The sequence below is a fragment of the Branchiostoma belcheri genome, unplaced genomic scaffold (genome assembly GCF_001625305.1).
Source record: "Branchiostoma belcheri isolate BF01 breed outbred unplaced genomic scaffold, Haploidv18h27 scaffold2, whole genome shotgun sequence".
Classification (NCBI taxonomy): Eukaryota; Metazoa; Chordata; class Leptocardii; order Amphioxiformes; family Branchiostomatidae; genus Branchiostoma; species Branchiostoma belcheri.
In genome coordinates this window covers 3,112,894-3,129,053 of record NW_017803490.1, presented here as the reverse complement: position 1 = coordinate 3,129,053, position 16,160 = coordinate 3,112,894, and the positions used below count along the sequence as shown (strand labels likewise).

The window sequence follows — 16,160 nt, the reverse complement described above, 5'->3', positions numbered from 1 at the left end:
CTATCCACACACAGGGGAACATGCCTGTCCTTGGTGCTGAACAACATCCACACACAGGTGAACATGCCTGTCCTTGGTGCTGAACACCATCCACACACAGGTGAGCATGCCTGTTCTTGATGCTGAACACCATCCACACACAGGTAAACATGCCTGTCCTTGGTGCTGACACTATACACACACAGATAAACACATCTGTCCTTGGTGCTGAACACTATCTGCACAGAAGTGAACATGCCTGTCCTTGGTGCTGAACACTATCTGCACAGAAGTGAACATGGCTGTCCTTGGTGCTGAACACTATCTGCACACAAGTGAACATGGCTGTCCTTGGTGCTGAACACGATCCACCCACAGACAGACATATCCGTTCTTGGTTCAAGTCGCTTGTCAACTTAAGTAACCCAAATTAATGTACGATTATCATTATTTAAAATTGATCAGGTATGCAGGAAAAAGTCCTTAGAGCCATGAAAGTCACTTTTGCAGTGCACTTAAAGAACATCAACCGCAATTTGTCAATTCAGAACCTATTTAGGTTTGACAAAGGGACTTGTGATCCCCTCCCTTGGGCTGTTTAACAAGACATGCTGGTGCCACCAGCTGTGCAGATAAGGCGCCAATAGTTAAGAACATCACCCATCAGGATAATGATCCTATGTGCAATGTTAACCAAAACACTGATTCAAATGAAGTAAAAGTAGAGACTGACTGAATTTCTTTTGAAGAGAAGGTGGCATCTCAGCAGTTTTTATTGGGTTTTTCCCATAGGAAAAGGACTGCAACAAATTCCCAGTCTAAGAACAGAAAGACTTCTTAACTGCGCCCTTGAGGTATTTTCACTGGACTTAAAGACTTTTAAGACATGTTGGGACAGAGAGCATCCAATCTATTTCTTGACGCAGAGAATTTTTGGTCTGATCCTTGAAGATGGATAATGCAACACTCTGAACATGGGACCTTCTGCGTACCTGACTCCATCAATGCACAAAGGTGCCCCAAAACCCACAGATTCGGTAATTCCAATTTCTTTGTGTGTCGAAAATTAAGCTTAACTTCGTGCCAGCGTCGGTATCCCGGTTTACGAATTAAGTCCCGAACACAAACGCTGCTGGTGTTGATAAACTTTAAACTTCAAACCTGGACTGGAAATTTTCGTTATCTCGGCGTACCAGATGCGGCACACCTGCCACCGAACCAGCGCGGAATAATGCAGCCCGGATTTGACATTACACACACGTCAGGCCGGCTTTATCTGCTCTTGTCAGGCCCTGCTTTAATGTGAAGATAGATGTTGGGATGGCGGAATGGGGTACAGAGGGGGCAGCAGAACTACTTTAACACTCAGCATCTTCTCAGTTAAAATGCAGGGATGTGCCCCACGTACACTCCATCAGGCTCGAGACTTGCAGCCATTTTTGCTGTAAGACTCAACTTAAGTCTTACTGGGGCATACAAGTAAGCTGCGAAAAATAGGCAGGGATACTTTTCGAGGATGATATTTTCCAGGAGCTACCAGGAATTTGAGATGTATTCTGACTTGTTTTGTAGGATTTTGGTTTGAATTTGTAGAAATTAGAGTTTTTAAATCAAATTTTCTTTTCAATCTGCTCATATGAAAACAAATTCATTTTTATCAGTAAAGAACTGGATTCAGTTGCTTTGTGCTGGAAACTACAGAATATTTTCTACAAACGCAGGGAAAGTTTGAAATCAAAGCAGCTATTCTTATCCTTATGATGTAGTACGAGCCCCTTTTAAAGGCATGAAACACCCCATATACTTTATTAGTAGGAAAAGCAAAGCAATTTTCTTCAAAGAGACTCAAGTGTAAAAAACATCTCTTAATATTCACAGTAAAACTTTAGTGTTAAACGATGCATGAGTTGGTGCTAAGATTCTATCAGATGCTGCATTACCTTTTCTTGTGTCACCTTCCCCCCATTTGCTATGCAGGGCCTTTAAGTACGTTCCCTTCCATGCATGTTAAGGGTCTGTGTAATTTTACACTCTGGCGCTAACATACCGGGAACTTCCCCCCAATTCTTCATCCCAGTTATTGAACCGAGCCACGGACGCGGACAGATTACCCAAACCTGCAAAAACGCAATTATGTGTCAAAGGCAGGAATACATCAATGCCTGGCGGGGGTGGGACACAAATCTCACTTCAAAATGCCTGCAGGTTTTTAATCCTGTGTGCCGAGGGTTTTATACTGCACTAAATATTGCAACAGCAGGGAGGTGGTCATTCCAGGGAATCTGTCATACGTAGTGATGCATACCTAAACCCAATTTTAGGTTCAGGTCCGGATTCAAGTCCAGAGGTTTAGGTTCAGTTCCGGACTTGTAAGTCCGGACCTAAACCCATGGCATATACAAAATTGCATGTTGGCAACCTTACAATGTTGTCTGGGTCAAATTTTGGCCATATAACATGGATGCCGGTACTTGACAATGCCCAATGGCAATGTTTTCTTCATTTTTTACAATCTACGGAAGGTTTTAGGTGGTTTGGAAAGAAAAGGGGTATGTGAAATCGTCTTTTTGATTCTTGACTTTTAGGTTTTTTTGGACTTGAACCTAAACATTCTTACAAGTCCGGATCCAAGTCTAGTGAACCGGTATGCATCACTCATACGACTAGACTAGTATTTCAAAATTCAAAGTTTCTTGGAATATTACATTTATCATACCAATGTGACTTGATTTTTTTAAAGTCTCTCCTTGCAGTTATGGTCATATCTACTACACCCTGATCAAGTGGCTTACTGAGACTAACAAAATTCATATAAAACTGTGATAAGTGGAATGCATCGGATAAAATTCTGCCTTATGGGTTTTGGAAAGCTTGGCATATATAAAGTAGCACTGATAAATGTACAAAGGGTGGAAACATATAATTTCAGAATCCAGAAAGATTTTTGAAAACAATGCTAAATTGGAGGATCAACTGTTACATGTTTATGAAAAAAACAGAGCAAAAAAGGGAAAGTCTGTTCCTTGGTACACACAATATCAGGTAGTGTCAGATTCAGGTTTTTTTCAGCACTGTTTCCAATCAGCTTATTCTCTTGCTTAATATTTACTGAAAAATGTAATCAACAAAATGAATTTGTGTGACCTTGCCTTAAAAAAGTAGCAAGACACAAAATGGTAACTGTATACTCCCAGATTCAATATAAATCATGTTGCCAATCTGGTTTATCTTGAAAAATTGAGCCAAGATATATGAAAGAACAGGGAAAATGTTGGCCTCCGCTGGCCGGGCTCCCATAGTGGTTTCCCCTTGAGGCACCTCCAGCCATTCTTATCAACAGTCCTGCAGCTTTCCCCGGGAAATATATGTCACATAAACCCCATAATGATCCCATTTATACAGCCATGTACATTGTGGGCACTCATGAATGCTAATGACTTGTACTCGGGCTTATAAACGAACCTCCTTGTCAAGGCAATAACGGTCATTTGCTGTGAGGGGGTATGTTAGGGGCTCATTAAAAACATCTAGCTAATGTACGGTAGCACAGGGGCAATTGCAGTTCCTTCTGGGAATTATGTATACAAATAACCAATGATTTCATGTTTCCTTTGATGTAACTGTTCTTGCTTGAGGATAAAACCAGAAGCATTTGGACAGAAGAGACTTGGAGCTAGGTTTGGAGAAATATAACCTACAGTTCAGTACCTCGGACATGTACAACTTTTCTAGCAAACCAGTATTTCCATTAAAACTCCTCTCTAATGTATAGTAAAATGTATACTCATCTTCATGTATCTTCCCCATTTTATGCAACTACACTAGGTCATCCCTACTCCCTTCTAAAAGTGTATTGGGGAATATTGTAGGTGCAAAGTTTTGACACCTGGGACTAACACGTCAAGCCCCCATCTACAGTCCTGATGGTTTTATGTCACCTTCTGAAATTAAAAAAGTGACCTCTCAAACCATGCCCAAGCAGGGTTTGAACCTCTAGATCCATGTTATTCAAAACTGTTCCTCAATATTTGATGTTACTTATTATAACTATTTCTCAACATTTCACCCTGCCAACATTATGAATCAAAAACCACAAGACTCCTTTGAGGTGGGTGTAGTTTCAGGATATTGGATGCGTGTATCAGAGCTTGATATCTAACCTTATTGAGTAAAGGCAGTCACACATGACAGAATCCACTTCAGGGCACTCTAAACTAAGATGTGCAGACTGTGTGCAATGAATAATGCATCGTAACTCCAGGCAGAAGTTTAAGTATTAATCAAACCCACGCTGTGTTACAATATGAAACTCATCGAGCTTCAACAAGCTAGGGTAAGCCGTAAAGGACACGGAGAGGAAGTTGAATTGGCATTGAAATTTTTATGAACTGTTCAGTAAACCAGACTGAGAATGTTCTGCCCTCATTTAAATTTCTTCACATTTCTTTCTTTAAATTAATAAGCTGAAAACACATACAATTTATAAGCTGAAAACTTATTTAACATACCCCTTTCCTGATTAAATCACTTGTATGTGCCCTCAAAAGGATAATTTTTTTCAGAAAGAGTCTGTTATTTATGGTCCTAAACAGCAATTGTGTAACAAAGACTTTACCATACTTTGAGAAAGTTTTCCAAAAATGTGTAATATATATATGTCATTTTCAAGTGAGGGCACAAAATAACTGTTACAGTATAGCAGTTCACTTTGCAGTAAAATAAAATCCTTTACAGCTAATCACTACATGTACTACACTAAAACTTTTAGTACATGAGGCATGAGTCACTCAGTTCTTTTATATGGTAGATAATAAAGATATCTTTGTCAGCAGTACACTGTTCCTCTGCATTAGGCTATTAAAGTGCATGGGATGTAGTAGATACATCTATCAAGCCAAAGGCCTTCATGTTAGAGGACAGAAAGAGTTTTATATGGCTTCTTCTTTTTTTCTGAGAAGACATTGGGTCCACTCTAGTGCACCTCTTTGATGTTTAGGTTATATGTGGTCTGTTGCCAAGTTTTATGTAAAGGGCAGAAGTAAGTCAACTTTGGGCAGAGCATAACTCTGAAATCAACCAGTTTCTATGGTTGATTTCTAGGTACATGTAATTGTCCCATAGGATTGTACTGCATCTGTATAGCCGGTATAACCGTCCTTCGGCGTAACACACCAGCTTTGCAGGCATGCAGTGCGGCAGCAGCTGGCTACATTACACCGAACAATTTGTTACACCTAACCTTTGAACTAACTGAATGTAACTCTAAATATTGCTTAAAGCTATCTAATGATAATGCTCCTACTGTACTTGGTAACAGTGAGTTCCACTCTGCAATAGTTCTAGGAAAGACTGAGTTTTTAAACACCTCAATCCTTGGGTGGTAACTCTGGTACTCGAAGGGATGGCTATTTCTTGTCCTTTCCTGAGCTGGTATGTTGAGGCCGTGGGAGCAGTGGGTTGCGTTAGAAAGCAGAGCTTCCCTCTTCTTCCACCATGTGATCTTATTTTGCCAAATTCGGCCAAGAAACTTTCTCTAGCTACATGTACATGTCAAACTTTGTAAGATATAAGACTTCGGAAAGTAGGATGCATTTAAGCCATTGAAACAAGTAAAACATGAAAGTACACAGTCAATCAAGTTTGATAAGAAACTACAGCAAGTCAAATCACATTTTCCATACTGAACACGATCAACTTTGAAACACAGTTCAAAAAGCCTGATGCCCCCAAGGCTCCCCCAATACCCAACATGGCTTTTAGATAGATCAAAAGAGTTTTTGTACCATCAGGTGATTGCTCTGAGTTTATTGACATTTTATGTCAGCCTCACCAGGTCTATAGAAGTTGAATGAGTGGACTGTTATTAGAACTGGAGCGTTGTGAGTCACCTTGAGACGTGGATGGACTAGTCTTACAGGTAAATTATTACCAGGAACGTTCCACTGAATGCTTGAAGGGGTGTGCTGATTTTGTTTTCAGCTAGCCTACCTTAGTCCCAAAATTTTCCTTTTTATTTCAGGGTTTGATATTTTGAAATGCTGATGAATTTGTTCCATAGAATTTACTCATGACTTGGAGTATGATTGTTAAAATTGCTTTGGAAAAATTGAGGGCTCCATGGTTTTACTTTCTCATATCAAGATGTGTCAAGTTTTGCTGATGATCTACCATAAAAGTATGACACAATAATTATTGACAGATAATTTGTATCGACAAACAAATTGTTATTCTTAACCAAATATTGCATCTGTTACGGTGTAGTTAGCCCTTACACTTTTGAAATTACAACTGGCAGCGGTAGGATACATTTCCAATACTCTTCTCACATAGCCTGTCAACTTGTTTGTCCAAAGTCGTCAATCTTGCAATGAAGCTTAATGGTTCTCACAACCTTGAAAAGATCGATAAAGGTGGATATATTTGACCTTGAAACAGATCTCCCCTGCCATGCAGCTCCTAAAACATTTATTACAGGTCAGCTGACACTGAAATTAGCCTAGAGGGATGAATCATTTTTCAACAAACACATGAGGGACTGTCCAGTACTTATCTGTTATGGAGGAAGAAATGGCTCTAGTGTAGGAACTAAACTATCTGGCTAGGGCTTGACCGGTGCAATGGCCAAGTGGGTAGAGTGTTCGCCTTGCATTCGGTAGGTCGTGAGTTCGATCCCCGGCCGAGTCATACCAAAGACTTTAAAAATGGTACATACTGCTTTCTCTGCTTAGCACTCAGCATTTGGGAAAGAGTATGGGAGTTAAACACACACCACTGCTGGTGGACTAGCCCCCTGCTGTAGTGACTTCTGTGTGTGGCCCAGGGCTAATGAACGGAGATGGGCGCCGCCCTATGCGTCACTTGACGCGGGAAGGCTCTTTAACTCTTTTAACTAGGGCTTGTGGTGAGTATCATTTTCCATCGTTCATTGGTTCCATGGTTGGGTGTTCGATACATTGGTGTTGGATACATTACCAGATGAATGAAAACCAAGCAGATGTTAGAAGGGCAAGGCTTGCCGAATGGAACAAGACGTGATGCAATTCCTTAATGCATGTAAGACCTAATAAACCATTACAAAATATGATGTGAATGTGTGATTTTCCTGCTCCAAAGAATGTTTTTGCTGACTTTGTTGCTTGTCAAAACGTCCAAAAATCAGTTTTGTCCATGTTTATAGTTGCTGTCTGTGGTGCTGAAATTATGGATGTTATGATGTATCAGGCTTCACTTCACCCTCCTCTTATTTTATAGCTCAAAACATTTTTTAGCATCTAAAACTACCTGTCCCAGAAGTTAGGAAGTATGGATCATACACCTACATGTACATGTATATATAAACCTAGTACATGGGCCAGTGCAGGTTAGGTGCAGGTAGACATCAGAAATACCTGCACAGCCCCAATTTTACCTGCACTAACCTGCATATACCCAGTACATGGACCAGTGCAGGTTAGGTGCAGGTAGACATCAGAAATACCTGCACAGCACTGCTTATATACATACATGTGGTATTTCAAGCAATGCGTTTATAAGGCACTCAAATGAGGACACCCATTTCTGTGGTGTATGCTATGCCCTCAAACTCTTTTGAAAAAATTACATTTCTAATAAACAAGTCACCAGATTTGTTAGGCATCACATTTATATCCCGTTCCAGTGGAGGGAACAGGATCAGGAAGGGAGTTGGCTGACAGAAATTGATGCCCTCCAGTGACTCTATCACGCCACAGGGTGATTTGTCATTGTCATATGATGGATTTGTTGGTACATCCTGAAAATACTCCTATGGCTTTACATTGTTCTGAAAACAACAATTAAGCACTTAGCTTTAACAAGCTAGGTCTTGTCAGAATTCCAAGTAGATGAAGCATCGATGAATCGTCAAAAGCTTAGCATGAAAGTTCATCTGTGTTGGTACGTCGTTATGAAATAAAGACTAAGCTTTAACTTCCAACACTTAGATTACAGAATTGGGAAAATTTGAGGTAAGTCCCAATTCTGTAATCTAAGTGTTGGAAGCTTAGTCTTTATTTCAAAGTCAAAAGCTATTTTTGGAAATGCAGCATTGATTGACACTATCAGTATTGAGTGGGCCCTGGTAGGTCTTTGCCTAATAAGGGCATCTAGTAGCTAATAATACTATGCAAATTTGTCTGACATTTTTATGGTTGTAGTTGAGAATTAGCTGAGAAACATGTAACATATATATTTTTTACTCTGAAATGTCCATGGTTCATCTGCATCTGCGCGCAAATTTCAGGATTTCTAATCCAATTGTATATATATCTGGAGAATAACAACAACAAAGAAGGGTTGACGTCATGATGTTTTCCCCAGTGAACACAGTGTATCAGTTTAACATTGGTGTACAGACAGAGGTCAGATTGCCAAGTGTACATCCGGAAAGCTGCTCTTTCATGTAGCACTACTGTTGTCTGATTGTGTATAGATAATGAATGATACAGACAACTGAAATGTGACTAACAAGTTAAATATATAGAGGGATTTTTCATACAATGTTAGAATTTTTTCTTGCTAGAATGTTGTCAATTTGGCTTGAGAAAAATATTTCTTTATGTGGTATTGTGTTAACATCAAATTGGCTTAGTTACCACAGACTCAAAGAAATAATAATGTAATTCTTCCTCTAAAATCTTGTTACTAATGCCTTCAAAAATCTGCTCATCTCTTCAATTGTCCAATGCTGCAGTGATATTGGGAGACGTTGTTTTTGCCCGGCAGCCATGATAAATCTCAGTTCTGTCCAATAATAGAAAACCATGAATAAATTATGGATTTAGGTCATCAGTTTCCCAGTACACTGTGTCCCTGGTGACATTGGTGTCTTGACTGTTAGTATTTTACAGAGGCAAGGTCTACTAAGATAATTCTACCACATAGGAACACTACATTTAAAAATGTGTCACCAAGGCCTTCTCATGATTTTTTAACACCTGAATTTCTATACATACATTGCGGATTACTGATACTGAATTAGAAAATCTCTTTAACTTCAGTTCTTTCACGATCGCGAGGAATTCTTATGTTACCTAGAATTAGGACTTACTGTATGTTATGTGTAAGCTACAAACTATTCACATTGATACGGCTTTCTTTTAGGATAAATTAAACTGTAACAAGCATGGCCAGGCATGCCAAGTTGAAATCTTCAATAGCATTTTATGTAAAAAATATCCCTTGCTTAAATCAGTGCTTGTACCTTGTCTTTACAAGTATTAGCCCATTAAAAATATACAGGCACTTTCTCTGACATTAAATCTCGTAAAATGGTCCATGTGGACATTGACGGCATGGCCAGTAGCTAGATGACCTTCATGAAGGTTGTAGAGGGATGCGCATTACAATCATGGTTCAAGATGACGATGAGTTGTCGGCTGCCGACCGAAATGTGCACAGTGGCAGATGATAGATCTGTCATGTGGGGCAGTGCTGGAGCCCAGCCAAGTTGAAGTACACAATTTGTATAGATGCTGCATGAGGCCATACCAAATCAATTTCTCTGTTCTCAGACTTTTTGAGAAAAATTATGAAGTGGGCAGATCAAAATAGAAAAAAGAACTACTGCTAAGAAGTCAACACATCGGTCTGGTTGCCATATTGTACATACATGTAGAAGTTTCAAACTTAAATTTGATGCATTGATAAATGAAAAAATTGGAAGAACTAGGATGATATTTTTAATAATGTGGGACAAAATATTATGTTTTGATGTTGTCCTGAGTGGTAAATTTGCGTCTACACCAAATCAGAAAAAAGACCAACTCATGGAACAAGTTATCAAATTTGTGTGGTCTAAGATGAAGTATTGCTTGTGGTTTGCCAGGTTTAAGGCTCTGATGCAATTACATGTAGCTGAAAACAATAATCCTCAGGAAATTCAATTAGAGAAGGGAGTTGATACCATTAGCAGTATGTCATATTGTCAGCAAAACAGTCCTCAATTCTGCTTATATTACAGAAAAAAATGCTATTTTCCAGCTTTTTATTTACAGATTTTAACTTGGAAATGTGTTTAGGACCATGCCTCTGCATGTAGAAAAGACAAGAATAGGAAATGTAAAAATTTTTTTCCCAAATTCCAGCAAAAGTTGTCCCTTTGTTCATGCTTGTCCAATTCAGTGCTCATTAACCTTTAGCACACTAAAGTATAGCTATTTGGCAACAAATTCTCTGCAGATTTTGGTGTTAGACAGCAGGAAGAAGGCTAAACTGAGCACGTCAGCAGAATGTACTGCACCTGCACAAAACCTGTAATGTGTTGTGCATAGTACTTCATCAGAACATCTCATATAAGGTCGTACTTGCGCATATGAGGTTAGCATCCTGTCTGTAGTTTCCAAATGCTAAGCCGGAAAAGATGTCTTCTGCAACAGGCAAAATTCTGACGCAACGTTGGCCAAAAATCCGATGATAACCGTGAAAAAAAACTGTTTTCACGCAGGCGCAGTATGTTCTGCCAACATGCTGTTAAAGTGTTCACTTGACTTCCAACAGAGAAACCACATAATACATTGGTATGGCCTTCTGCTCAATGAATCTCCACACAGAGGCAAATTAATTTCCAAGAGGAGGCTACACGCATTTTCAGCCATTGTCATCATCATCAATTACCTCCTTGTCGTTAATGACTGGAGCTTAATTAATTTTGTGTGTCTCTTGATGATTCTTCTACCCGTAAGCAATGTTTTCATGTTCGGCGAAGTGAGGGACACCCATATTTACAGCCACTAGAGAAATAACGTTGTTAATCTTGTTCTGAGGTTGGATTTTTCTGTCTAGGTATAGGATTAATCACACTGATATATAAAACAGGACTGAAAATCTCTACTGTGTCATAAAAAATGACCATAAAAGTCTGCAATGATTGAAATATACATGTAGGGCTCTCTTGTAAAGGCTAGAGGGACATGAACAAAAGTAGATAGATTAAAAGTAGTCTGTATATTACGCCAAAAAACAGTTACTCAAGCAACTGGATATGATTTTGAAAACGTCAGACGTTTCAGCTAGTATCCACTAGCTTTCGTCAGTGACTGAGAGACCAGAGGGGAAAGCAGGTTTTTAAGTACAACCTGTTTATTGATATGCAAATAAAGTGAAGACAAATTTGTCTTCACTCCACACGAAGTGGTGTGGTGAAACCATATTGCTTTTTCTGGTGTTTCTTCTTCTTCTCCTCCTCCTTCTCCTCCTGCCATTTTTTAAATGGATTCAGCTTCTTCATTTTAGGGCCCAAGGTCCTGAAATTTGGTATGGAGGTACAGTGGGCAAATACCCCTAGGCGTTTTTTAAATTATTGTGATACAGGCTTTTAGAATGGTTTTATTTGAGTTTTTTGGCTGTGTTATAGCAAATGTATTACTGTGTTAGTATGCCGTGTTTACATGTCTGGGCATGAGTCATCACAATGGAATGCAGGGCATCAACCAATAGGCATGCAGCTTTCCTCTATACTTCTTGCTGATTGGCTGTTGGGATTTAACTTGATTAACACAAGCACAGAGCATTTCCACCTGCACAGAGCATTTCTTGCTGATTGGCTGTTGGAATTTAACTTGATTAACACCTGCACAGAGATTTCCATACTGACAGTATGTCTTTATTCAAGTGTTTTGGTAGGTATTTCAAGCTTTTCTGCTCCAGCATTGGAATGCGGGGCATGAACGTTTTTTTATTTATTTTGAAAATCAACAGTTTGCATTATGCAATTAAAAATCCTAACCAATAAAGTAGGGAATAGCTATCCAACTGTTGTTTTAGTTGTATGTTACTTCATATTATAGTTATATCAATGTAAATCATTGTTTTCCCTTGTGTTTCTCATTCTTTCCCTGCCATGACGTCGTAAAATGTGGTGAACCCATCGCTGTATTTGCTCCAAAGCAAATATTGGCCTTTCTAGTATATAATATATTTCAAGCTATTAAATGTTTCCCCTTTCAACCCCAAAACAGTTTATTTTTGACCTCCCTTGCTTTAATCTTTAATGATTTGAATAAGAGACATACAAATAATTATCTATATCATTCATTGATGTACATGTATCCTTGATAGTTATCTTATACATACATTAAGCATGTAGCTGTATTTCATATATCAAATTTTAGACTTATGTCTGCTTGAAGCTAATATCAAAACTGTCTTTGTGTCATGAGTATTGATGCCAAAATTACATTTTTAATTGTATTTCCTGTAACCATAATTAGATTTATTTAGGCCTGTATTTTTGCATGTAGCCCAGTATCAAATGTGCTTATCCAGATGATGAATGGATTTCTGTTGTTTATGCCTCAGGCCCTAACCTACCCTGTACCAGCAAAGTGGACCAGTCCACCTCAGCTCTTATCGACCTTTTGACTTCCCAAATGGGGGTGAGCAGGGTGATATTTACCACCCTGATGGCATAACTTATTGCTGCCTGCCAGGTATCCCAGCAGGCCCGGCAGATTTGTGGTTTCCCGGGGGAGCCGTGACGTCAAGCGGGGATTCTCACGCGCGACCGCCCTCCCCTGCACACCGTAATCACCTCTCCTTCTCTCTCCTGCAGGATAGCAGGCTCCCGCAACCAACCTCACGTCAGTTCTGCAAGGGCTGGAGCGAGTCGCAGGGCGATAACGTCAGGAGTTTGAACTGTGAGGGAGAGGGGGGATTACGTCGTCAGAGAATTCTGATCGGAAAAGCTCCACGGCCTCAATCACTGCAATCCTGCCCTTGGAGAAGGTCACATTGAGAATTTTTTTACCCCCAATGAAAGGACTTCGTTAGTTGGATTGCTGCAAATTACAAGTGTTGGGAGGAAGAGGGAATAGTTGTCGTGGCAGAGCCACATATCTGAGACGTCGTCTGTATGCATCGCTGCGACGCCTCATCCTTGAGGAAGGTTACAATCGTGGGGGTTTATCTACCATCAGCTGTCCGTGATTGAGATGCAGCGGAGCAGCCTGCCGCTCTGAGCTGCCCGGATATTCCACCAGTCTGCTCAGCTGAGCCATCGCTGCATGGAGTCGCCGGCAAAATTACCGGGGCAACAAGATTTGTGGCTGACGGGAATGAGTTTTGGGATGACATTACGGAGAGCTGTAATCCCACTGTGAATTCAGCGCCCATTATTGAGGAACGCCGCATCAATTATTCATTACCCCACACTCACTGCAGGCTGCGTTCTCAATCCCCAAACCCAACATGGAGAACGAATTCTCAAAGTCGGAGAAGCTGGGCTTGGTGGATCGGGAGGGGAACCGCTCCTACACACAACCCCAGCCTGAACTAGACGGAGAGCTGAAGAAGGACCCGGAAAAGGACATTGATACGACAAAACCAATCAAACCTCCCAAAGACGTGGTACCGGATCTCTCCCCTACCACCCAACTTGCACATGACTATGAGAACGCACTGCAAGAGGCAGGCTTCGGGAGGTACCAGTGGACATTGTTTGCTGCCCTGGGCTTGGGACTGGCGGCAGACGGAGTGGAAATATTCGTGGTTGGATTCGTTCTGCCCAGTGCTGAGCGTGACCTCTGTCTCACTGACCAGAGGAAAGGATGGCTAGGTGAGTAATTTCACTCAGTTTCTTCTTGCTGGGGGTGTTTTTAGGCCATGCCAATTTATTTTGTTGGTTCTCAAAGATTTTAAAGTAAAATATATTGCAAGAGGTCACAATACAAATGAAGAGTTGGGAGGAAAACTTAAAGATGAATCTAACTACATTAACATCCTAAAACAGAGTGACTTTCATGTTGATTTTCCAGTTTAGCATTACTAGAATTTCTCTAAATCTGAGAACCAAGAAATTGAATTGGTGTGGCACATTTTAACAATTTGGAAACCATTGAATACCATAATGATTGTATATGAGATTGAATTAAGCCCTATTTATGTAAACGACAGGTTGAAAAATGAGAAAGCTCATCATTGGATCTCGTTTGTGACCAGAAAATCATCAAACAGGATCATCCGTTCAGTACATGGGTTAACCCTGCAATAGGGCTGCGTACCTAAACGTAACATCAGGTACAGGTACAGGTACCGGTACAGAGGTTTAGGTACAGGTCCGGACCTGTACCTGTACCTGAACAATTTGGCAAATTAACACGTGTTCTTCACTTTTTCAATCATGACACAGAAACAATAATAAAGTGTTGACAACTTGTCAGTATCTTTATCACAACCCTGGATCAGCCACACTCTCGCGATGTCTCGTGAGACTAAGGGTCTCAAATCAATCGACGGTGTTTACGTCTTTTCCAGTGCTAATTTTTCGTCTTTGTGGTAGGATTTACCTATCTTTAGTCATATACATGGTGTAAACTAGCTATTTCGGTATATACTCGTTACTTCATGATCCGGTATTTTGGACCTGTACCGAAACGATTTTTACGGTATTGGACCGGTACAATGTACCGGTCCGCAGCCCTACCCTGCAAGTCTCTCAGCACAGCCAATCACAGAGGGTCCTTTTGATTAGCCTTGACACTAGGAAAGTCAATTGGAAAATAACAGTCACTCAGGATTTCGAAGTCATTCCAATTTTATCAAATAGCTAGTACATATATGCACAATTATGCTTAAGGCATGGCTGAAGTGCATTTAATGTCAGGTATGAATAAAATACTCTACACAAATACTAGATTTTTTTCAAGGACAGATTAACTTTGTCTATGAAAACTGTTTTCTCAGCAGATATTGTTGTTCACTGTGAAAAGGTTAAATAATTTCCTTATGCAAATTATTTTTTCATAGGCTTAAAAGATTTAGATATGCTGACTGATTCAATGCATCATCTAAAATATGTTTTCCTTTATTGATAAGTTTATGAAGTTTGCATCCCCTGGGATTTCTGATTTCCCTGCTGATACAATTATTAATTTTCCAAACTTCAATCCATCATATATACATGTATGAAGATTTTCTCATAAATGAAAACTTGAAGAAAAAAAATGGAAGACATATTTCACTTCAGTGTATATGGGTTCCATCCTAACACTAACACTAACACTAACACTAACACTAACACTAACACTTACACTAACACTAACTCTAACACTAACACTAAAACACTAACACTAACACTAAAACACTGACACTAACACTAAAACACTAACACTAAAACACTAACACTAAAACACTGACACTAACACTAAAACACTGACACTAACACTAAAACACTAACACTAAAACACTAACACTAAAACACTGACACTAACACTAAAACACTGACACTAACACTAAAACACTAACACTAAAACACTAACACTAACACTAAAACACTAACACTAACACTAAAACACTAACACTAACACTAAAACACTAACGCTAACAGACAATCTAGTCTTGAAAAATTGCTTAGATTTGCCAAAGAGTGGCTAGAGGAAAGCCCCATCTTGCCAATTACAATCCTGCATGTAGAAGCCCCCCAGAGCCATTCAGTTTTGATATATTGGCCAAGTGGGTATCATGGTAGTCATGTTGGTTTGTACAGAAGGAGACACGTGAGTCACCAAAGAGCCATTTCAGTTAGCCTCGGGCTGCCTGAATGTTACTGCTGTAAAATATAGGTTGGTATGAACTGGTATGTTTTATGGGAGATCTCCCTTTAAGCACTGGGTAAAATTTACCTCAGTCTTCACGTGCTGTTCTGGCCAGGGGGGAGTTTATGTTTGAGTAGCTAGACCCCGCCCTCCCCCACAGCTTCTAACTTAAGGCTGGCATTTATCAGACAAGGTGGCAAGCTTAGGTGGCTTTGTGGTTAGGCCACACCAATTTAATTTCTTGGTTAACAGATTCGCCCGCTTCATTTTTTTCTGATTTGCAAATAAAAATAAAAATTCAGAATCAACTGCAAAATGCTCATATTTTGCCCTGAACAGTTGAAAACAGTCCTTTTCATCTTAGTTGTTACAGTTATTCCATCTTTCAATGCGATGGTATAATTAAAAGTTCAAAATTTATTGTTTAGATTTTGAACCAGCCTGGTGTCTTTACTTCATGGCTCCTAACGTACCATTTTGGGCCATAATAGGATGCCTAGGCCTGTTTTTATTTTTTATATTTTTTTCGTCCGCCCGCTCCATTATTTTTTCTAGAAAAATCCATTAACCAAGAATTAAATTGGTGTGGCCTTAGGCCTACGAAAAAATGTTGTGTTTCTTGTTTCCCGACCG

At 39.7% G+C, this 16,160-nt stretch overlaps 1 protein-coding gene across 1 annotated transcript in view; it reads left to right on the top strand.

The window, feature by feature from the left end:
- LOC109468581 (synaptic vesicle glycoprotein 2C-like) overlaps positions 1–16,160 on the top strand; it is a 48,912-nt gene that overhangs the window by 14,790 nt on the left and 17,962 nt on the right. The window contains exon 4 of the mRNA XM_019766873.1: positions 12,548–13,549. Coding sequence (XP_019622432.1) covers positions 13,183–13,549 — 367 coding nt within the window. The 5' untranslated portion in view covers positions 12,548–13,182. The remainder of the gene's footprint in view (positions 1–12,547; positions 13,550–16,160) is intronic.